The sequence below is a fragment of the Podarcis muralis genome, chromosome 18 (assembly GCF_964188315.1).
Source record: "Podarcis muralis chromosome 18, rPodMur119.hap1.1, whole genome shotgun sequence".
Classification (NCBI taxonomy): Eukaryota; Metazoa; Chordata; class Lepidosauria; order Squamata; family Lacertidae; genus Podarcis; species Podarcis muralis.
In genome coordinates this window covers 9,532,473-9,556,320 of record NC_135672.1, presented here as the reverse complement: position 1 = coordinate 9,556,320, position 23,848 = coordinate 9,532,473, and the positions used below count along the sequence as shown (strand labels likewise).

Here is a 23,848-nt window from a genome sequence, read left to right as displayed (position 1 = left end):
TCTTGTCTTTGCACCGCAGCTCAGTGAACATCATGGGTGGGGTTGCCGAAAAAACGACCATTCAGCGAGGCCATCGGGTTCTGACATGCAGCAAACCATAGCTGTCAACCGTCCCTGATTTGGTGGGAAAGTCCCTTATCCCAGCGCTCTGTCCCGCTGCTGTCCCTTACTGATGATGTCCCTTAAACTTCCTGGGTTTCAAAGGAAGCAGCTCCTCTCCCTCCCTCCCTGCCGGCCAGGGAGGAGGGAGGCTCCAACTGTGTTGCTTGGCTGCGTTGCTCACCCAATAAGGAGTCTAAGAACGACTGGGGGGTGGAGCTTGCATGCCTTGTGCCAATCAAATCGGCTGCGTTGCCTGGGGACTCGCCTTTGCTCAGCGCTTCCCAGCGGAGAGATGACGGTGGTTTTCCTTGCTGCATCCCCTTTGCCGGGTTGCTGCGCTGTGGGAACCACCGCTTGAGGCTTCGTTGGGCTGCTGGCTGGGCTTTCTGCCTTCGGCTCAGAGGGGCTCAGAAGTTGAACATACCTGTGCCCGGAAAATCCCTTATTTTGGCTGCTGATCCCTTATTTTCGAGGCTGCTGGTCGCTTATTTTCAAATCTGTAAGTTGACAGCTATGCAGCAAACCATGGTTCTAAAAAGCCATGGTTTGCAAGACTCCGGCAAACCATGGTTTCGCATGGGGAGGTGTTGGAAAGCAAAACAATAGCAACAATGGCGATGTCTTATGCCCAGGGAGCTGTAGGCCTCAGCCCCTCTCACCCCACTGTTTTCTCCCCATAGCATTTTGCCCTCCTGCTCAAGTACGTCATCCAAGTGGCTATCCCGGACATCCCTGGCTGGGTGGCGGAGGAAATGGCAAAACTGGAGTACCAGCGGCGAGAGGCTTTTAAGGTGAGTCTGGCCCAGTCACACGCGGTTACTCAGGAACAAGCTCTGTTGACCCCGGGGATGGCTTTGAACTTGCTGCAGGAATGCCTTACAAGGGTAAACTCAGAATCCTGATCAGAATCCGTCGGGACCACATAACACCGGTTCTGAGAGATCTGCATTGGCTCCCAGTACGTTTCCGAGCACAATTCAAAGTGTTGGTGCTGACCTTGAAAGCCCTAAATGGCCTCGGTCCAGTACACCTGAAGGAACGTCTCCCCCCCCCCATTGTCCTGCCTGGACACTGAGGTCCAGCGCTGAGGGCCTTCTGGTGGTTCCCTCCCTGCAAGAAGAGAGGTTACAGGGAACCAGGCAGAGGGCCTTCTCGGTGGTGGCTCCCTCCCTGTGGAACGCCCTCCCTTCAGATGTGAAGGAAATAAGCAGCTATCCTATCTTTAAAAGACATCTGACGGCAGCTCTGCTTAGGGAAGTTTTTAATATTTAACACTGTACTGTTTTTAACACTTGATTGGGAACCGCCCAGAGTGGCTGGGGAAACTCAGCCAGATGGGCGGGGTATAAATAATAAATTATTATTATTATTATTATTACTTAAGACAGAAGTACTGTTCTGGGTGTGGGCAGGTGTGGAGGACTCCCTGGTCCTGAATGGGGCAACTGTGCCCCTAAAGGACCAGGTGCGCAGCCTGGGGCTCATTTTGGACTCACCGCCGTCCACGGAGGCACAGGTCAATTCTGTGTCCAGGGCGGCTGTCTACCCATATCCCTGCCCATCTGCCTGGACCTCCTCTGCCACTCTGGCTGGCTCCCAACAGAATATTAAAAACACAATGAAACATCAAACATTAAAAACTTCCCTAAACAGGGCTTCCTTCAGATGTCTTCTAAAAGTCAGATAGTTGTTTATTTCCTTGACATCGGATGGGAGGGCGTTCCTCTAATTGATGCTGTTCATTTTGCCATCTCCGCGAATTCAATAAATTTGGTTCTCCATTCTAATCATTCTGATATCACAAACGGGTGGAGGGAACTGCTAGGTTGCAGGGGGAAGGATTTGAAGGGATTAATTGAAACTGTTAAAGATCGGTATAGTATTTAAGAGATTTAAATGTTTACAAAGATTCTATAAGGAAAGCAGAAAGCGGCAAGAAATATTAAGTAAAGGTATCAGACCAGTGTAAATGAAAACATGAGACTTATGGTTTTGTTACATATGATTTTATTTTGGAGTTGTCTGCTTATTTTGGAGTTGTTTGTTGTAAAGAATCTTTACAGTGGTACCTCAGGTTAAGCACCTAATTCATTCCGGAGGTCCGTTCTTAACCTGAAATTGTTCTTAACCTTTAGCTAATGGGGCCTCCTGCTGCTGCCACACCACCGGAGCACGATTTCTGTTCTCATCCTGAAGCAAAGTTCTTAACCTGAAGCACTATTTCTGGGTTAGCAGAGTCTGTAACCTGAGGCGTATGTAACCTGAAGCATATGTAACCCGGGGTACCACTGTATTAGGTAAAGGTAAACGGACCCCTGACCATTAGGTCCAGTCGTGACCAACTCTGGGGTTGCGGCGCTCATCTCGCTTTATTGGCCGAGGGAGCAGGCGTACAGCTTCCGGATCATGTGGCCAGCAGGACAAAGCCGCTTCTGGCGAAGCAGAGCAGGGCAGGGAAACGCTGTTTACCTTCCCGCTGGAGTGGTACCTGTTTATCTACTTGCACTCTGACGTGCTTTCGAACTGCTAGGTGGGCAGGAGCAGGGACCGAGCAACGGGAGCTCACCCCGTCATGGCGGGGATTCGAACTGCTGACCTTCCGATCGGCAAGCCCTAGGCTCTGTGGTTTAACCCACAGCGCCACCAGCTTCCCTGAATGTATATTATGTGAATTAAAGACATGAAACATGACCCTGTGGTCTTCCTTCCTCAGAAACACGAACGCCAGGCGCAGCACCACTTCCAGCAGCAACAGCGCCGCAAGCGAGAGGAGGAGGAACGCCAGCGCCACGCCGAATATCACGCCCGCAAGGAACGGGAGAGCGGGCGGGAGGAGGGCAAGTCGGACGGAGGGGGCCCCGAGACCGGCCACGAGAAGAGCCAGCCCAAAGGGAAGGGGGCAGGGGGCTCGGGCCACGGTTCGGAGAAGCCCAAAAGGCCCAGCTCTCTGCTGGCCACCAACAACGTCATGAAACTGAAGCAAATAATTCCCTTGCAGGGGAAGTTCTTGTCTGGGGGGGCGGGGGGCGGCGGCAGCACATCGGGGGCGCGCTCTCCGCAGTCCCCCACCGGCACCGACAACAAACTGCCCGGCTTCCTCAGCTTCAAGTTCCTCAAATCCCCGGAGACCAAGCGGGAGGCCACCACCGAAAAGGTCCAGTCGCCCACCAAGCCTTTCAACCCAAGCAAACTGTTCAACTTCAGCAAGTCGGAAGGGGGGAACGGCGCGGCCCCTCTTCCGCAGCAGCAGCAGCCGCGGCCCGGGACCTCGGCGGACGAGAAACCCGCGGCACAGAGATCGCACCTCAACGGGCTGGTGGACGATGAGGCCGAGGAGGAACCGGAGATCCGAACGGCGGCGGAGGAGGAGGGTCCGGGGCACAAACTCTAACCGTCCCCCTACCTCCGGGCGAGGGCTGGGGAGAGAGAGAGAGAGAAAGGACAGGGAGGGAGAGAAAGGCGGAATTGGGTTGCCGGTCGGTTCTTCAAGCGGATTTGGGGCAGGTCCACCATTTGGCCGCGGCGGTGGCACTTGGGGGAGTCGATTTGGCAGCTTGCTGAGGTCGCAGCCTGAAAAGTAGAAAGGTTCCCCCTTCCCCAAATATCTCTGGTGTTCCGGATGGGTCAAGCTTGGCACCTGGTTTGGGCTGCCGCTGGCGGCCGACGCATTTGAGGCACGGTCCAACTCAGGAACGCCAGAGGCAGAAGAACCTCAAAATGGAGGGGGTGTCTGCAGATTTTTGAGGTGCGATAGCCACAGGTTTTTGGGGTGCGGCTGTTGACTGGCAGCACATGGCTTCCTCCCCAACCCCATCAGTTCCCTTATCAGAGCTGTTCCTGCAGTCTTTCTGAAGGGCTTTTTGTTGCATTTTAGAGGAGAGGGCCCCCTTCCACCACCCCCTCTTTGGGCAAAAATCTGTGGGGTCTCAGCCAACCCCCTATTTTAGGCTAGGGAGGAGAGTCCACAAATGGTGAGTTTGGGGGAGTTCTATGAGGAGAACAAGGTCTGCTTGACTCTCAAGAGTCCTGTCGGATTGTGTCCCCTCCTTCCAGGTAACCCCCCTTTGTGTTTTGAGGGGCTGTTGAGCCCCCGCTCCTTAGTCTTGCAGCTACTCTACATCCGCCCCAAAGAAGATTTGGATAGGATGGAAAACCTCGGCTCAGATTTGCTCCTCAAATCCCTCTGCTCAACATGAGGAATGATGGGTAATGTTAATTCCCGGGTCTGTGTTTCCTTCCTCCACCTCCCTCTAACAGCAAAAAGTATATTGTATTTGGCAAAGTAAATCACTGCCTTAAAACGGAGAGGTTGCGCTAAGTACCTCCCCTCAAAGGTTGCGTCTGAAAATCTGGAAAGGGGCAGCCTTCGCAGCGAAATCGTAGCCTCAGCTTTGCCTCACGTTGCGTCAGCCAAATTTTATTCCAATGATTTCCGAACAGGCTGTGTGCAAAACCAGCCATGTCGCTAGTCCTCATCGTAAACGTTTGTGGGCACTTGAATTAGAGACGAATAATCTCCTGTTTGAGGGACGCGGGTGGCGCTGTGGGTTAAGCCACAGAGCCTAGGGCTTGCCGATCAGAAGGTCGGCGGTTCGAATCCCCGCAATGACGGGGTGAGCTCTCGTTGCTCGGTCCCTGCTCCTGCCAACCTAGCAGTTTGAAAGCACACCAGCGCAAGTAGATAAATAGGTACCGCTCCAGCGGGAAGGTAAACAGCGTTTCCGTGTGCTGCTCTGGTTCGCCAGAAGTGGCTTAGTCCTGCTGGCCACATGTCCCGGAAGCTGTACGCCAGCTCCCTTGGCTCATAAAGCGAGATGAGCGCCGCAACCCCAGAGTCGGCCACGACTGGACCTAACGGTCAGGGCGTCCCTTTACCATTTTTAATCTCCTATTTGCCTCTCACCTCTCCCCGCCGGTAAAATCTACCCAGTAAAACAGAACAAGCCCCGCCCTTTCCCTTTTTCTGCTTGAAGAACAGAGGTGGAATTTGAAGTACCAGGAAGCGGTTGGGAGCAGACGAGACACTGTTTTGAACTGTCCATGCATGGTCAACATATCTTGCACTAAACAGAATGAAAACAAGGGGATTATTTTTGGGTTTTGCTTTTCCTGACGGTGCTCGTAAAAAAGCAGGCGGGGGGTGGGTGGGGGCGAGAAGGGATGGTTCTGGAAAATCCATGATTTTTTATTTATTTTTTTATAATTTTCAGTGGCAGGGAAAACAAAGGCCGAGGAGACATCGCCTCGCCTTTGCAACATGTGAAAGAGACCGGTGCGTGCTTTTTTCTCTCTCAAAAAAGGACAAAATTATTGCAATAAGGACTTCAGACCGCAGTAGCAGTGCCAAGGATGGAACTTAAACAGCCGGCCGCTGCCTTTTCTTAATTTGCTGTGTGAATAGGATAGAAGCAGGGAGAGTTTCGGCCAGATTTTTTTTTTGGGGGGGGAGGGAAATTCGCAATTAATTGCAGGTATTCTGCCGTTTTTAATTTGGCGCAAGCTGAAAAATCGGTCAGTGTAGCTTAGAGAGGTAGCCACAGGTAGAACTTTTAGCCACTTGGGGAAATGTACCTGGCAAGGCTTTGTGTGGGGTTGTTTTCTGTCCCCCTTCTTTCCCCACAGTCGCGAAACTCTATGTCCTACGGAGGGGAAAACCCCAAGTCCTTTGGCCCAACCGCAGCTGCTTAAAGAGTAGACAGGTCTCCCTGCTCCGGCTGTTTCGAAATCGCATCTTTACCGTCACACGCACCGACTCCCAGCTCGCAAAACGCTGCGGTTAGTGCTTCGCTCAGCTTAGAAGGGATGGAGTTAGGGCCACCTTCCCCCTCCGTCCGTCGTGGCCCCCCCAAATGGATCACGCCGCAAGCCAAGAGACGGAATCTCAGGTCAGATCCCAAGGAAACGACAACTTTTGTCTTTTCCCCCCCATTCGCCACCTGACTTACGGAGAGTGCCGCTTTGCAGAAAGAGGAAAAAAATAAGGGAAAGAAATCGCCCAGCTCTCCAGATCTCTAGCTGTGTTTCCCATGACTTCGCTGGATCCGACGCACCATTGGCCAATAGTGCAATTCCACCCCCCTGCTAAAAAAGCCATTGAAAGCAGTCATGTGCTGCGAGGAACTTAGACATAACGGCCGTTTCCGTCGCTGACCCTTTGGGCTGGCGAGGCAAGGAAGAGCGGTACCCACACGTCTACAACTGCAAACCGCTCTCTGAAAAACATCAGCCGTGGCGGACGAAAGAATGGACTGCATTTGCTTATATCGTTCTTCCACGGCGGAAGCGCTATGTTATTATTATTATTTTTTGCAACAGGCGACGAGCTTTTTTCCTTTCTTTTCGGTAACAGCAATAACGCGACGATAGCAGGTGGGGATGGGTGCTGACGACCCGTACGGATTTCTTGCAGATTGTCGTATTTTTTGCTCTATAAGACTCACTTTTCCCCTCCTAAAAAGTAAGGGGGAATGTGTGTGCGTCTTACGGAGCGAATGCAGGCTGCGCAGCTATCCCAGGAGCCAGAACAGCAAGAGGTATTGCTGCTTTCACTGCACAGCGATCCCTCTTGCTGTTCTGGCTTCTGGGATTCAGAATATTTCTTTTCTTGTTTTCCTCCTCCAAAAACTAGGTGCGTCTTGTGGTCTGGTGCGTCTTATAGAGCGAAAAATACGGTATGCATTGACGCCAGAAAAGGCTTGCGGGGTTCTTGACACCCGCTGCCAAGGCGGTGGGACGACGGTCCAGCTTGGAGGGTCCATTCACCAGGTGGACTGCAGGCACCTGAGTCCCATCGTTGTCCCCCCCCCCCCCCGAGAACAGGACACAATTTAGCCAAAGTGGGCAAGCGCTTAACCCACTGTAGAAAAAGCGAGCACTTGCAACAGATTATAGATGCTGTCTTCGCATAGCCTTTATTGTAGAAGGTGCTTCGACGGCGGCCCAGAAATTCATCGACCTTCATGATGTCAGCCTACCAAAGTTTCAAACCCGACTGGGGGGGGGGGAGGATTTGGGGGAGTGCCTCTCAGAGATCCTTGAAGGTGATAGGGAGGTGGTGGTGAGAATGCAGAGTTCGTAGACCCCCCAAAAAACCCAGCAAACACCCCCACCCATGGCAAAGCCCCGACACAGATCCCTGCGAGCAATTTATAAGACCACCTGTTTCAATGTCTTACTCTTCCAAGCAATGAACTGTCCGAAAGAATTGGGGTGGGGTGGGGTTTGTGGTTGTCGTCGGAGCGGGACAGGAAAAAAGGGGAGTAGTACTATTATTATTTATTAACTTGCTGCGTTTTAATTTACTTTTGGCGTCTCAGACAAAAGAAGGAAACAAAAGGAAAAAAGCGTTGGGGCGGGTTTTCAATTTCTTTTAAGTTATTTTTTTGTCATATTTTTGTAATATCAGCAGAAATGCAATAAAAAAAAAGATATATTTCAAAAAGAGGGGAGCGAGACCCCCCGGGGAGGAATTATTGCACGCACCTCGCAAACAATCACTTCTCCGTAGCTAGAAGATACACAGGGTCCCTTCTCCCAAACTCTTGGATTTGAAAGCAGTTTTAAGAATCAAATGGGCAAAATATGCAAAAATCACAATTGTGGGGGAAACCGTGAAGCCAGTCAACGCCGCAACATAGCTCCATCCTTTTACAGTGGTACCTTGGTTCTCAAGCTTAATCTGTTCCGGAAGTCCGTTCCAAAACCAAAGCGTTCCGAAACCAAGACACGCTTTCCCATAGAAAGTAATGCAAAGTGGATTAATCCATTTCAGACTCTTAAAAACAACCCCTAAAATGGCAATTCAACATGAATTTTACTATCTAAAGAGACTGTTGATCCATAAAATGAGAGCAATAATCAACGTACAGTGGTACCTCAGGTTACATACCTCAGCTTCAGGTTACAGACACTTCAGGTTACAGACTCCGCTAACCCAGAAATAGTGCTTCAGGTTAAGAACTTTGCTTCAGGATGAGAACAGAAATCGTGCTCCGGCGGCACGGCAGCAGCAGGAGGCCCCATTAGCTAAAGTGGTGCTTCAGGTTAAGAACAGTTTCAGGTTAAGAACGGACCTCCGGAACGAATTAAGTACTTAACCCGAGGTACCACTGTACTGTATTATAAAATAAATAAGACAGTATAGTAGATGATTAAAAAAAATCTTTTAAAAAAATTCTTACTTGCACTGACAAAAGTCATTGTTTAGATGAGGGGCTTTTATCCATTTCCGCAATCGCACAATCAGCAGCTGAACTGGGTTCCACAGTCACAAAAACAAACAAACTGAAAAAGCCTCAAAAACCAAAACGCAAAACAAATAGCAAAAACAAAAGTGCCAAGCTTAATGGATTCCAGAAGTCCGTTTGACTTCTGAAATGTTCCAAAAGCAAGGCGCAGTTCTGATTGGTGCAGGCACACTGGAAACAATAGCCGACAGCCACATTGGACGTCTGGCTTCTGAAAAACGTTCAAAAACCGGAACGCTTACTTCCGGGTTTTTGGCGTTTGGGAACCAAGGCGTTTGGGAACCAAGGTACCACTGTACCAGACATTGGGATATATTGGTATATTGTGATATTTGGCTAGTGATGTATCAAGATGTCGAAAACTGGGTATCGCCCAGCCCTACTCCTCACGGTCTACTCTTTCCCGCATGACCTCTAAATCTAAGTCCGGGGGGGCGGATTCCCTATCCTGGAGCAGATTTATGGGGTGCCTGGGAGGAAAAGTCCCATTGCACAGCTAAACGTCTAGCGGAACTGTTGGGTTGGATTCCATGGCTGTGGTTCCTGTGCACTCCAAGAGGGTTGGACTCATAGCTGTCAACGATTCCCCTTTTTACAGGGAAATTCCCTTCTTCCAAATAGGATTGCTTGCAAGAAAAGGGAAATAGTTGACAGCTATGGTTGGACTAGGGACCCGGGTGGCGCTGTGGGTTAAACCACAGAGCCTAGGACTTGCCGATCAGAAGGTCGGCGGTTCGAATCCCCGCAACGGGGTGAGCTCCCGCTGCTCGGTCCCTGCTCCTGCCAACCTAGCAGTTCGAAAGCACGTACCGCTCCGGCGGGAAGGTAAACGGCGTTTCCATGCGCTGCTCTGGTTCACCAGAAGCGGCTTAGTCATGCTGGCCACATGACCCGGAAGCTGTACGCCGGCTCCCTCGGCCAATAAAGCGAGATGAGCGCTGCAACCCCAGAGTCGGACACGACTGGACCTAACGATCAGGGGTCCCTTTATCTTTTTATGGTTGGACTGCGAGGCCCTTGGGGGACGGCTTTTACTTAACTCAGGTCTGTTCAGTTCAGAAGAGGAGGAGTTTGGATTTGATATCCCGCTTTATCACTACCCGAAGGAGTCTCAAAGTGGCTAACATTCTCCTTTCCCTTCCTCCCCCACAACAAACACTCTGTGGGGTGAGTGGGGCTGAGAGACTTCAGAGAAGTGTGACTGGCCCAAGGTCACCCAGCAGCTGCATGTGGAGGAGCGGGGAAGCAAACCCGGTTCACCAGATTACGAGTCTATCGCTCTTAACCACTACACCATGCTGGCTCTCAACGGGTTTCCTGCTAAATCGGGAGTCAACCCGGCACAGCTCACGGCGCGGAACCCCGAAATAAACCCAGCCAATGTGGTGAGAAAGATCCTTCTTTATTCTACTGCAAAAGTTGCACAGAACTGGTCCATTCATAGAGTGATCTGAGAGAGAGAGAGAGAGAGAGAGAGAGAGAGAGAGAGAGAGATTTGCGGGGTGTGGGTCAGGGGATGGAGGGAGAAACGGGTTGGTGGCAAACAAAAATGTTTTCCTTTCCTCTTCACGACCTACGGCTGACATGCTAACGAAACCCCCCAGAACAGAAAGCTAAAGATGGGTGTTTTTCTTTTTAATAAAAATAATACAGCAGTTATCAGCTAAAGAGGACACGACACGTCTGGTGGAGAGCATCCATCGAAGAAGGACCGCCGACGGTTTTTTTTTTAATTAAAAAAAATCTTTTCCAGAAAACGAAAACATCGAAATGAAGGGGAGAGGGAGGTCAGGATACGGCCTCCTCGCCTCAGATCACACTTAGATTAGGAGGTGCAAAGGAAGAATTGGAAAACCACACCCCCTCTTTTACACACACCAGTAATTGTACAGATGGAAGGTCTCGATTCCACAAAAAAGTCAGGGGGTGTTTCAGCATGAGCTTGGATACAGTTCACGTTAGTACAAAGATATTTTTTTTGGGGGGGGGGGGAGAGATTAGCCGCAAAAGTGTGGGGTGTGTGTGTCTTTTTTTTTGCCATTTCCCCCCAAACAGAAAGGGAATCGATCACAGTTTAAGCATCATTTTCTTTTCCCGACTTGTTCCAACAGAGAGAGCGAGAGAGCGCATAAATAATAATGGAGAGGGAAAAAATGGAAGAAGAGACCTCTCTCTCTCTTTCTCTCCTGCCCCACGACACCCCTCTGCCATGCCTCTTCCGCCAACACACACACACACACAAATAAACAGAAATAAATAAATTGGCTGCTACGGATCTGAAGTGCCTGCATAGTGAAGGGTAGACCAGGAGGAGGAGGAGGAAGAATGGCAAGCTGTTCATGGAATTGTGTGTGTTGGTGTGCATACATGGTCAACAGACACTCCCCCCCAACCACAAAAAAATACCACACAGGAAGCCCCTGTAAATTTTAACACAGAAGACAAGCCAAAAAAAAAAAAAAGTTTGTTTTAGTTTTTTAAGTGTCCTCATTCATATCCTGGCTGTCCGTCCGGGCGATTTTCCGGGGTGGGGCTGAATTCTCCCCTTCTATTTCCACCTGTTCGGGGTCTCTTTTCTTCGCTGCGTTCTGGTGGGAGCAAGCAGAGGAGAGAGAGAGAGATGGAGGGTAGGTTAAGAGAAACCCAGGGTGAGATTGACCGCTGATCGGGTTCGGAGCGATTCGTATACACAGGTTTTCGCCCCCCGAAGTAAAGGAACGAGGCGGTTCCCCCACAAACAAGAACGGCAAAGAGGCAAGTTAAATTGGGAAGTTAAATTGCCAAAGTGTGCCTCCAACGTCCTTAGGGGCCGACCCAAAGAAATGAACCGGGAGGGGTCTTCCGATCAGAAGGTCGGCGGTTCAGATCCCTGCGATGGGGTGAGCTCCCGTTGCTCGGTCCCTGCTCCTGCCCACCTAGCAGTTCAAAAGCACGTCAAAGTACAAGTAGATACATAGGTACCACTCCGGCGGGAAGGTAAACGGCGTTTCCGTGCGCTGCTCTGGTTCTCCAGAAGCGGCTCAGTCCTGCTGGCCACATGACCCGGAAGCTGTACGCCGGCTCCCTCGGTCAATAAAGCGAGATGAGCGCCGCAACCCCAGAGTCGGCCACGACTGGACCTAATGATCAGGGGTCCCTTTACCTTTACTCGGGGTGTAACACAGCTGGATACAATTTCAAAGGGTTGTGTGCATGTTTTGGGGCTTAGATGCATAAATCATTATTATTATCATCGACTTTGTTTACGGGGAGCTTCCCAGAGCACTTTGCCATGTAACAATTCAACTGTTTATATATACAGTCGTACCTTGGATCCCTTGTGAGTCGAACGTTTTGTCTCTCGAACGCCGCAAACCTGGAAGTGAGTGTTCCGGTTTGCAAACGTTCTTTGGAACCCGAATGCCCGGCGCGGCTTCCGATTGGCTGCAGGAGCTTCCTGCAGCCAATCGGAAGCCGCGCCTTGGTTTTCGAACGTCTTCAGAAGTCGAACGGCTTTCCGGAACGGATTCCGTTCGACTTCCGAGGTACCACTGTATATATAGAATCAATCTCTTTTAAAACAAAGGTATGTACAAAAGAATTGTAATATAAAGGGAGAAGAAAACGACAGCCCACATATAGAAATCAATTCAGAACCAAGAGGGATAAAGTTCTCATAAGGTTTATGGAAAGAAGGGCAGCATTAGTAAGAGCCCCAAGCAGAACAGATGTGTTCCAGGAACGTAAAGCCAGGGTAGGCAGGTGTCGGCGTACGAAAAGAGGCTCTGTAGCCTTTCCCTACCACCCACTTTGCAGGGGACCTGAAAAGAAACTTTGAAGGCCTCCCTCCCTTGCCAGGAGATGCTTTTGAAATTAGACAAGATTGCGCAAATTGCTAGCACAGCACATTCCATACCTTTTTGTCCCACTGTTGATGTAGGTAACGCAAAAGTATGTTTGTCTTTTCTGTTACTATAACTGTTGGAAGAGAGAACCGGGGAAGGGGGGAGAGAAAGGATATTATCACAATAAATTTCTTAGTTTTACACATCACTTGGGAAGACAGGAGAACTAGGGCCAGCGTACTGGGAGAAGCAAAGATCACCGGCGTTGAAGCAATGATTCTTCTACATCAACTTCGTTGGACTGGTCATGTTGTGTGGATGCCTGATTATCGTCTTCCAAAGCAACTACTCTATTCCGAACTTGAAAATGGTAAGCGTAATGATGGTGGACAATGAAATAGGCTTAAAGACTCTCTCAAGGCAAATCTTTAAAAATGTGGGATAAACACCGACAACTGGGAAACACTGGACTGCGAGCGCTCCAGTTGGAGAACAGCCTTTACCAAAGGTGTCATGGGCTTTGAAGACACTCGAACTCAAGGGAGAAATGTGCTAAGAGGAAGGCACGCTTGGCAAACCCTCACCGTGATCAACTCCCGCCCGGAAACCTATGTCCCCACCGTGGAAGGATGTCTGGATCCAGAATTGGCCTCCACAGTCACTTACGGACTCACTGTTAAAACTGTGTTTATAGAAGACAATCTTACTCGGCTACGAGGGATCGCCAAAGACGAAGATATGGGGAAGGGGGTGCAGTTTTTTAAATCTATTTATAAAGACATTTATATATGCTGCTATTATTCACAACTGCCTTGCAACAATAAACCACATAATAAAAGCCGTGCAGAAAGTTAAGATCAGGTAACTATTGCGGAACGATATACTTTGCTGCCTGCATAAGGCTAACAGAAATGGAAAGTTTACAGCAGGCGCTAACTGAGAAGCTGCCCGCAGGACCTTGTGGCAGAGAGTTCCATAGGCTCAGTTTATTATAGCCAAATGAACCTCGCTGGCTTGGGGAACGACCGGCAGCGTTCCTGCAGGTGATCTCAGGTGAGCGAGCGGCAAGGCAAGCGCTCGCCGCCTTCTCAAAAATTGCATAGCCCAGTTCTGTTTTACACTGTCCCTGCCAAAGTTCCTGGACCGCGTCTCCCAGCAACCCTGATGGCCATCATGACCAATGGTCAAGGGCGACGGTGGAAGGGGGTGCCCAGCAAGATCCGGAGGGCCACAGATAGTTCCCAAATGGAAAGCTCAAGAAAAGAGGAGCGAAAAAGCCAGTGCTTACTTTGTTCTGACGGATATTCCCGCGTAGGGAGGTATACTGATGGCCTTCTGTTCTGTAAATTGAAAAAGGAGAGAATGAGATTTTTTTGCATCAGAGAGAAATCTTTGCGGTTCAACCATCATCTTGCTGATTAACCACATTGTCCCGGTAACTTGGTTCTTCTTGAAGTTACTGGCCCACAAGGGCAAAAACAAAACTACAAACAAACCTCTGCCTGCAAAGAGCTTACAGATTAAAAAATAAAAGGTCCCTGGTGTATCTGTGCCCCTGAAGGACGAGGTGCGCAGCCTGGGAGTCATTTTGGACTCACAGCTGTCCATGGAGGCGCAGGTCAATTCTGTGTCCAGGACGGCTGTCTACCAGCTCCATCTGGTATGCAGGATGAGACCCTTCCTGCCCGCAGGCTGTCTCGCCAGAGTGGTGCATGCTCTGGTTATCTCCTGCTTGGACTACTGCCATGCGCTCTACGTGGGGCTACCTTTGAAGGTGATCCGGAAACGACAATTAATCCAGAATACAGCAGCTAGACTGGGGGCTGGGGGCGGCCGTAGAGACCACATAACACCGGTCCTGAAAGACCTACATTGGCTCCCAGGACGTTTCTGAGCACAATTCAAAGTCTTCGTGCTGACCTTGAAAGCCCTAAATGGCCCAGGGTACCTGAAGGAGCATCTCCACCCCCATTTTCTAGCCCAGACACTGAGGTCCAGCTCCGAGGGCCTTCTGGCGGTTCCCTCCCTGCGAGAAGTGAGGCTATAGGGAACCAGGCAGAGGGCATTCTCGGTGGTGGTGCCCACCCTGTGGAACGCCTTCCCATCAGATGTCAAGGAAATAAACTATCTGACTTTTAGAAGACATCTGAAGGCAGCCCTGTTTAGGGAAGCTTTTAATGTTTGAAGTTTTATCGTGTTTTTAATATTCTGTTGAGAGTGGCTGGGGAGACCCAGCCAGATGGGCGGGGTAATAATAATACTATTAATACTAACACTACTACTACTAATAATAAAATCATTATTATTATTCTAAGTCCAAAGATCCCTAAATGGCCTGGGCCCAGTATACCTGAAGGAGCGTCTCCACCCCCATTGTCCAGCCCAGACACCGAGGTCCAGCGCCGAGGGCCTTCTGGCGGTTCCCTCCCTGCGAGAAGCCAAGTTACAGGGAACCAGGCAGAGGGCCTCCTCGGTGGTGGCACCTGCCCTGTGGAACGCCCTCCCACCAGATGTCAAAGAGAACAGCAACTACCAGACTTTTAGAAGACATCTGAAGCCAGCCCTGTTTAGGGAAGCTTTTAACGTTTGATGTACTACAGTATTTTAATAATTTTTTTTGGAAACCGCCCAGAGTGGTTATTATTATTATTATTATTATTATTATTATTATTATTAATTGTCATGCATGATTTAGTTGAGATTCCTGCACGGCAAGGGGTTGGACTAGGTGATCCACAGGTTCCCTTCCAACTTGACAATACTACGATTCTATGAAATCGGGCACAAATGGTGTGTCTTAGTGCGAGATCAATTCTGGGTTCACCCTCCCCCCCAAAAAACTGAAATAACCAGGACCCTCAACCCTCGAAAAGACTCTCTGAAAGGACCTCAAGTGCGACTCTTTGTTGGATCTCAAGCCAAGAGCTGGTACTCACCGACGCTTTACATACAGAATCTGCGTGGAAACGGCTGAAATTGCTTTTATTGTAGACAGGCAAGCCTTTCAGAAAATCAGCCTGGAATGAAGCAAAACAGAAAGGAAAGTGAAACCACAGGCAGGCTTTTAAGCAGCAAGCGTCTTTTGAGGCAGATGCTCCCTCTTTGCTTTTCTCTTTCTGGACTCCCGTTCTCATCAGCTCCACAAATACAGGAAGCTGCCTGACCCTTCGCAGCCCTTAAGGACTAGAAACTTGATCCCTCCTGCATAAAACCCCTTAATTTTAGCAACGTATTCATATTAGCATTATATATATAGGTAAAGGGACCCCTGACCATTAGGTCCAAGTTGTGACCGACTCTGGGGTTGCGGCGCTCATCTCGCTTTACTGGCCGAGGGAGCCAGCGTACAGCTTCCGGGTCACGTGGCTAGCATGACTAAGCCGCTTCTGCAGCGCAAGGAAACGCTGTTTACCTTCCCGCCGGAGTGGTACCTATTTATCTACTTGCGCTTTGACGGGCTTTCGAACTGCTAGGTGGGCAGGAGCTGGGACCGAGCAACGGGAGCTCACCCCGTCATTGCGGGGATTCGAACTGCCGACCTTCTGATTGGCAAGTCCTAGGCTCTGTCGTTTAACCCACAGCGCCACCCACGTCCCTCTCATTTTATATATATATATATATATATATATATATATATATATATATGTTGCCCCTAAACAGTAAGCTACTAGTCTTCGTGGTTCCAAATATAGTCAAAATAGGAAGATGCCTTATATAAAGCCCTAGGCTCAAAGTGCCACATCTGCAATCCACTGGGTAGAATAATAATAATAATAATAATAATAATAATAATAATAAATTTTTATTTATACCCCGCCCTCCCCAGCCAAGACTGGGCTCAGGGCGGCTTAATTGGTTAGAGCGCAGTGCTAATAACGCCAGGGTGCGATTCCCGTCAGGGACAGCTGCAAATTCTTGCATTGCGTGGGGGTTGGACTAGATGGTCGCCAGGGTCCCTTCCAATTCTACAATCCTGTGATTTCTTCTATGATCTAGGGAGGCCTCACCACAAGCTATAAGCACCCCTGAAACAGGCAGCCGACTCACCCCAACGCAGAATCCGCTAACCTCTCCCAGAGGCATATTCTTGCTGCGCAGAAACCATCCAGACCAACAACAAAAAGTGTGGCACAACGGTTTGGGTGTCAGGCTACAGCCTGGCAGAGACCTGAGTTCAAATCCCAACTCAGCAACACAAAGCTCACTGCGGCGACTTTGCGGCCAGTGGCTGCCTCTCTCAACCTAGCCTACCTTTCAGGGCTGTTGTGAGCAGGGAGAATTGCATAAAACACCTGGAATGACACCCCCTGACAACAAAGCTTGCTCTCTGAGCAAAGCCAACCCCCCCAGCAGGAAACGTGCTCAACGGTCGCCCCGAACCCCCGTGTCCCCCCCCCATTCCGACAGCAAAGGCCGAACCCTTGGAAAAGCAACGTTTTCCAGACGCCCCACATTCAGGTCTGGGGTCTTCCCAAGTCACCCCAGCCTCACTGACGGATGCTTTTCCTGTCCCCCCAAATTTGCACCTCCTGCCCTATAAGCTCACTAAGACACCCCCTAACCCCCACCCGGGCTTTGTTCACACAGCAACCCAACAGGGGTGCTTCTCTCCCCCCCCCCCCGCCGTAAGAAAGCCCCTCCCTGATGGAAGGGGGATGGGACGGGATGGGGGGGAGAAGCCCCATAAAGCTCCCAAACAGCTCCCCCCATTCACTGGGGAGGGGGGGTTTGGAGGCAGAAAAAAGGACCACCCCCATGGCCCCCCTTTTCCCTCAGCAGACTCCCCCCTCTGCCGCCGACCTGAAAGCACCCCAGACCCCAGTCTGCCTCCCTGCCCCACAGATGAGACACCCCCCCCCCGCTTAGCCCCACCAGTTTGTAATGCACAGCAACCTAACCCCACTGGACCCCCCCAGCCTCAGTGCTGCCCCCTAAAAGCACATCCTCGCCCCCCCAAAAAACAGACCCAGGCCTTCCCCCCCTTGCAAGCCTATGCACAGCCCCCCAAATAATAATCACCACCCCCAGGCCCCTTTCCAGAGCCCCCTGCCCCACCTTGGAAGCCTGTGGACAGGACTCCCCCCCCCCCCATCCTCAGTGCTGCCCCCTAAAAGCACATCCTCCCCCCCAAAAAACAGAGACCCAGGCCTCCCCCCCTTGCAAGCCTGTGGACAGGACCCCCCCAAAACCTCATTGGACTCCCCCCCCATCCTCAGTGCTGCCCCCTAAAAGCACATCCTCCCCCCCCAAAAAACAGACCCAGGCCTCCCCCCCTTTGCAAGCCTGTGGACAGGACCCCCCCCAACCTCATTGGACTCCCCCCCATCCTCAGTGCTGCCCCCTAAAAGCACCCCCCCAAAAAACAGACCCAGGCCTCCCCCCTTTGCAAGCCAATGCATAGCCCCCCCCAATAATAACCACACCGACCCCCCAGGCCTCTTTCCAGAGCCCCCTGCCCCACCTCCCCCAATGGGACCCCCCCCCACACCTTATTGAGGCTCCCCTCCCCCCCTCAATGAGCCCCCCCACCCTCCGCCCCGCCCCCCCACCCGTTGGGGGGGCTCCTTCCCCCGGGGGAGGGGCCTGCGCGGGGCGGGCGGCCGCCCACCTACCATCTTCCCCCTCCAGGCGCCTCCTCAGCAACTTCTCGCCCCCCCTCCGGCCGCCGCCGCCTCCCCGGCCCCCCTCCCACGGCGAGGCCACGCCCTTCGCCGGCGCCCATTGGCTGCCCCCAGGCGGAAGCGGCGTCGCCATTGGCCCGCGCGGATGCCGCTCCCAGGGCCACGCCCCTCCTCCGCCCTCCCTCCCTCGCGCGCTCGCCGCCGCCGCCGCGGAAAAGGGAAGGCGAGTCAGAGGGAGGGAAGGCCGGATGTGGGTGGGCGGGGCTTCCGGCAGGGCATGCCGGGAAATGGAGTTTCTCCAAGAGGCCTGGGTTTTTAAAGGGGCTGCGGCTGCAAGAGGAAAGGGCGGGAGTCGGCTGGCGGGGAGGGGCTGGAGGAGGCAGCTGCACCTGACGGGTTCCTGCCTGCAGAAGGGGCTGCCTAGGCAAGAATCTGAAAGGCGCTGGGGATTTTTTCCAGGCATGGAGGCCCAATGGTGTGGGGCTGGAGGGTTTCTCCATAAATCACCTTCCTATGTTCCTATAGGGACACGGGTGGCGCTGTGGGTTAAACCACAGAGCCTAGGACTTGCTGATCAGAAGGTCGGCGGTTCGAATCCCCGCAATGACGGGGTGAGCTCCGGTTGCTCGGTCCCTGCTCCTGCCAACCTAGCAGTTCGAAAGCACACCAGCACAAGTAGATAAATTGGTACCGCTCTGGCGGGAAGGTAAATGGCGTTTCCGTGCGCTGCTCTGGTTCGCCAGAAGCGGCTTAGTCCTGCTGGCCACATGACCCGGAAGATGTACACCGGCTCCCTCGGCCAATAAAGCGAGATGAGCGCCGCAACCCCAGCGTCGTCCATGACTGGACCTAATGGACGGGGTCCCTTTACCTTTACGTTCCTATATGCCTGTTGCCTTTGTCCATGGAGTTTTCTTGGCAGGGATACTGGAATGGCTTGCCAGTTTTCCCAGTAGTGATGTATGGAAGTGAGAGCCGGACCATAAAGAAGGCTGATCGCCGAAGAATGGATGCTTTTGAATTCTGGTGCTGGAGGAGACTCTTGAGAGTCCCATGGACTGCAAGGAGATCCAACCTCTCCATTCTGAAGGAAATCAGCCCTGAGTGCTCACTGGAAGGACAGATCCTGAAGCTGAGGCTCCAAGACTCTGGCCACCTCATGAGAAGAGAAGACTCCCTGGAAAAGACCCTGATGCTGGGAAAGATGGAGGGCACAAGGAGAAGGGGACGACAGAGGGCGAGATGGTGGGACAGTGTTCTCGAAGCTACCAGCATGAGTTTGACCAAACCGCGGGAGGCAGTGGAAGACAGGAGTGCCTGGCGTGCTCTGGTCCAGGGGGTCACAAAGAGGCGGACACGACTAAATGACTAAACAACAACAACATATTCCTATATGGGGTGCTAGGGCAGAGGAAGGGAAGTACCTCTTCTGGGGTACTTTGTTCTTCTTTGGTCCCCACCATGCACTCAGCTCTCACCTGTGGCTCCTAGCAGCTGTCAACATGCAACAGCGGCCGCACACCAGGAACAGCTGGCTAAACCAGGGGAGGGGAGCCGATGGGTCTCAAACCATGGGTGAGTTAGGGGCTTGCCCTGCATGCGAAGACAGGCTCCAGCGAGCGGAGTGGATGAGACCAAGAGGGGGGTCCAAGGGTCAAGCAGGCAGTTTCTGTCCGTGCTACTAGAGGGAAAGATTTATACGATCAAATTCCTGGGGAATGATCAGGAGCTCACCAAGTTAGTGTCTAAATATCTCTATTTGGTTTTTTGGCGTCGAAATACACTGCAGACGTCTGATCTCCCTGGAGACCAAGAGATGTGACGATAAGACTATTCTGCCTCCTTTCTTTTAGCAAATGTTTGCGCCACTGGGGAAGTGGTAATTCTGTATTGATTTGTTTTGGATGTTGTATGTGATACCAATAAAAGGTTTTACGATACGATACTAGAGCGAATTGAGGGGCAGTTGTGGTTCGTCCACCTGGGAAGGGAGCCCATCAGGGAGAAGGAAGACTCTGATCCCAAACCTCTCCTGGCTTGAGGGATATACAGTGGTGCCCCGCAAGACGAAATTAATCCGTTCCACGAGTCTCTTCGTCTTGCGGTTTTTTCGTCTTGCGAAGCACGGCTATTAGCGGCTTAGCGGCTTTAAGAAAAAGGAAACAAACTCGCAAGAACTCGCAAGACATTTCGTCTTGCGAAGCAAGCCCATAGGGAAATTCGTCTTGCGGAACGACTCAAGAAACGGAAAACCCTTTCGTCTAGCGAGTTTTTCGTCTTGCGGGGCATTCGTCTTGTGGGGCACCACTGTATTTGGGAGAAGAAAATGCCCACTGGTCCATGGAGTCACAAAGAGTCAGACACGACTAAATGACTAAACAACAACAACAATTTATTTGCTTTGCAGAAAGGTGGGAAATAAATCTCGATTCCTGTACGGCAATGACACCTGTGAAAGTTTCGATTCAGTTGATAAATCCCCATAGAAAATCCTTGGCTTGCAATCCAAGCAAGGACCCACACAGACATTGCAGAAATGGAAGACCTTCTGTTCCAGTGTGTGGTGCGCAAGGTTCTTTAGCGCATTATAGCAGAACGAACCGGTTTGAAGCTTTTGACGCAGGGGGTGTTTTTTTTAATGGGTCAGAGACTTCCTGCCTTTCAACATCCGTCGGAGGATCACCTCGATGCCGCTGCGAGTGCGGATGCGCTTGATCCAACCATGCTTGTGTTTCCTCTTGAGGTTGGAGGGTTGGTACTCATTGCCGCGGGCTTTCGTCCGGATCTGTTGGCAGCCCCATGGCGTCACCAGCTGAGGGAAACTCCGGCAGGCAGCTGCTGGCTCTGGAGACAGCGGCATGGAGAAAAGAGAACTGATCCCACGCCGATAAAGCACAAAAGCCGAAATCCTCTGCATGAGGAGAAGAGATCTGGGGGAGAGAGAAGAGAGAACTTTTTGCTTGCTTTGTTGAGGTTTCATTACAACAGACATTTCTGCTTTTGTGTGTGTTGAGTTTTATATTTTTATAAGCGTACAGTCATACCTCTTGTTACGTTTGCTTCAGGTTAAATCTTTTCAGGTTGCGTCCTGCGGTGACCCGGAGGTACCAGACAGGGTTACTTCCAGGTTTCGCAGCTCGCGCATGCACAGACACTCAAAATGACGTCACGTGCATGCACAGAAGCGGCGAATCGCAACCCGTGCGTATGCTGGTTGCGTTCTCCTCATGTTGCGAACAGGGCACCGGAACGGATCCTGTTCGCAACCAGAGATACTACAGTATGTTTTGATGAGGACGTTCAGGTCTCAGTAGAAAGCCTTAGACCTCTCCCCTCCAGGCCAGAAATGCACTCTGTACATGCTCAGAAAGTAGACTGTCTGCAGGGGGAAGGAAACCAGTGTGGTGTAGTGGTTAAGAGAGGTGGATTTGTAATTTGGTGAACCGGGTTCGCTTCCCCGCTCCTCCACCTGCAGCTGCTGGGTGACCTTGGGCCAGTCACACTTCTTTGAAGTCTCTCAGCCCCACTCACCTCACAGAGTGTTTGTTGTGGGGGAGGAAGGGAAAGGAGAATGTTAGCCGCTTCGAGACTCCTTCGGGTAGTGATAAAGCGGGATATCAAATCCAAACTCTTCTTCTTCTACTTGCCTGTAAGACAGAGTTGTTCCTCCAGGCCTTTGGCTTAGAATCAGTTTGATTCCCTCCCCCTCTTTCTTTTTCCTTTCTCCTGTGATGAGGCTGCACCCTATTGTTTTAATGTTGTACTTTAATCTTTTTAAAATTGTATTTTAATCAACTTGTTTTTATTATTGGTTGTTAGCCGCCCGGAGCCCGGTCTTGGCTGGGGAGGGCAGGGTATAAATAAAAAATTATTATTATTATTATTATTATTATTACGTTCACAGGTATTCTGCATATGCTCTGGTGCATATTCGCACTCTGGAAGTGGAAGGAAAAGGGAAAAGACCCTGCACAAGGAACACCACGTCCTGCCACATGGCTTTAATAGATAAGGTGCACTCTGTGCATGCTCAGTGGCTTCAACCACCAGGGGCAATTCTGCGCATGCGCAGAAGCTTCAATCACTCTGTGCATGCTCAGAGGCTCCCAGCACAATTCAGGCCTCGCCCTCTCTCTGCTGCTGCTCCGGCCGAGCCCTTACCTGCCTCCTGCCAAGCTGACCATGTTTATCCTCGTCCCTCGCCCCGTCCTCTCGCTCTCCAGAAACGGAAGTGACGTCGCGCCAATCAAAATCGAAAGATTGGACCGGAAGAGGCGGTGCCCGTCCGCCGCTTTGCATCCCGGGTAGCGTAGTTTTTTTGCGGCGGAGGCGCAGGCGCACTTCTCGGCTTCGACCAATAGAGGGCGGCGTCTCGCTGACGTCGGAGAGGTCGGGGAGAAGGAAAAACACCTTGGCCCCGCCCCTCGTGACGCAACACGTAGGCGTCATTTGAATGGCCCCGCCCCCTCAGCCACAGTATTATGAGTTTGGTCTGTGACGCGCCTAGCAACAAAGAGGCGGGGAGACAGAATTACCCAGCATTCTTTGCGCGCCTTATTTATTTATTTATTTATTTATTTAAATAAGGAATAATAATTATATATATATAATTATTATTCCTTATTTCGAGAGATACACATAGCAGGCAGCTATGGATAGCAAGAATTATGTAATTATTTGGGAAAAAATGTAATAGCGACGCTGTTACCCAGAGTGAAAACAACACTTCCCAGCGTGCTTTGCGGCAAGGCGCTTGCGCACTGCGCGCCAAAGCGAAACGAAAGAGGCTTTTTGGCCCTCTCGCGCTGCCGTACATGTAGTCTTTCTCTACCTCTTCCTAAGAAATTAGATTTCTATACTGTATAAAACTTTGTTAAGGCGTATAAATGCCACTAAACGCATAAGTACAACCGTGTGATTCATCAATAAAAAAATTTAGTAAATAAAAGAGTTGCACAACATGCAAATAAGAGTTTATAACCACATGAAATATAAATTGGGGTCAGTTGTTGCATCCAAGTACATAAACAGAGTAGACCCATTGAAAATCACTGGGCACAGCTAACGTAAGTCCGTTCATTTCCACACGCTTAATATATACCGTATATAAAAAGAACGATAAATTACACAACATGATGCTCTACGACTAAATGTACGTCCTATAGTGAATATAGCTGTTTATGCTAAATTAACTTGTTAATCAAATCTGCATCCAACGTTAGCCATAGGGGGGTGGGGGAGGCCCTTTGGAATTAATGGATTCTACTGGTTTATTATTATTTATACTCCGCCCATCTGGCTGGGTTTCCCCAGCCACTCTGGGCGGCTTCCAGCAAGATATTAAAATACAATAATCCATCAAATATTAAATATAATTTAGTATTAAATATTATTTATCATTTGCCCCCCCAAATTTTTTTATTGGTTTTCACAACATTATAAACAAACACATAAAAGAAACAAACTTACATCATGGACCCCCTCCTCTGGCAATCTGCACAGAATTTTGCTTGATGGTTGCCATTAATTTGATTTTAATTTGATGTAATTAATTTTATAATGAATGTTTTTAGAATGTTGGACTATTTTGATTGTTGTTAGCCGCCCTGAGCCCAGCTTCGGCTGGGGAGGGCGGGATATAAATAAAAATTATTATTATTATTATTATTATTATTATTATTATTATTATTATTATTATTATAACCTTATTAAAAATTACACTTATTAATTATTCAACGATTAATATTTATTATTATTATTATTTATTATTATCGTGATGATCATTATTTATTATTATTCTTTATCGCCGTTGTAGAAGACAGCATGCCCTCCCCTCCCTTAGTTTAACCCAGCGTGGGATAGAGAGAGAGAGAGGGGAAGAACAGCTGGGGGGGACCCAGACTACATTTCCCGGCGTGCTTCGCGGCTGCGCGATGACGCCACGGGGGGCGGGGCGGAGCGAGCGTCGGAGGTTCTCCTCGCGAGGGTCAGGGGGAGGGCGTGGAAGGCGTGGCGCCGCATAATCTAGGCATGAGGGGGCGTGGCCGGGCGCCTG

At 50.6% G+C, this 23,848-nt stretch overlaps 3 protein-coding genes across 6 annotated transcripts in view; 1 reads left to right on the top strand and 2 right to left on the bottom strand.

The window, feature by feature from the left end:
• Positions 1 to 7,545, top strand: part of ANO8 (anoctamin 8) — a 44,391-nt gene extending 36,846 nt beyond the window's left edge. For all 3 annotated transcript variants that reach the window (XM_028713601.2, XM_028713603.2, XM_028713604.2), the window contains 2 exons: positions 783 to 893; positions 2,816 to 7,545. In XM_028713601.2, coding sequence (XP_028569434.2) covers positions 783 to 893; positions 2,816 to 3,493 — 789 coding nt within the window. In that variant the 3' untranslated portion in view covers positions 3,494 to 7,545. The remainder of the gene's footprint in view (positions 1 to 782; positions 894 to 2,815) is intronic.
• A 2,186-nt stretch (positions 7,546 to 9,731) lies between these two features.
• DDA1 (DET1 and DDB1 associated 1) lies at positions 9,732 to 17,868 on the bottom strand. 2 transcript variants are annotated; one of them, XM_028713784.2, is made up of 5 exons: positions 17,785 to 17,868; positions 15,109 to 15,189; positions 13,461 to 13,512; positions 12,244 to 12,305; positions 9,732 to 10,936 (listed from the first exon to the last, which is right to left on the bottom strand). In XM_028713784.2, the coding sequence occupies exons 1-5, from the start codon at positions 17,785 to 17,787 to the stop codon at positions 10,826 to 10,828; spliced, it is 309 nt and encodes a 102-aa protein (XP_028569617.1). In that variant the 5' UTR covers positions 17,788 to 17,868; the 3' UTR covers positions 9,732 to 10,825. The 2 variants fall into 2 exon arrangements, with proteins under 2 accessions (XP_028569617.1, XP_077777943.1); XM_077921817.1 differs by lacking the exon at positions 17,785 to 17,868 and adding an exon at positions 16,220 to 16,441.
• Positions 17,869 to 20,164: 2,296 nt separating this feature from the next.
• MRPL34 (mitochondrial ribosomal protein L34) lies at positions 20,165 to 22,051 on the bottom strand. The gene is made up of 2 exons (XM_028713984.2): positions 21,955 to 22,051; positions 20,165 to 20,723 (listed from the first exon to the last, which is right to left on the bottom strand). Exons 1-2 carry the CDS (start codon positions 21,975 to 21,977, stop codon positions 20,429 to 20,431), a joined length of 318 nt encoding a protein of 105 aa, XP_028569817.1. The 5' UTR covers positions 21,978 to 22,051; the 3' UTR covers positions 20,165 to 20,428.
• Positions 22,052 to 23,848: the final 1,797 nt, after the last annotated feature.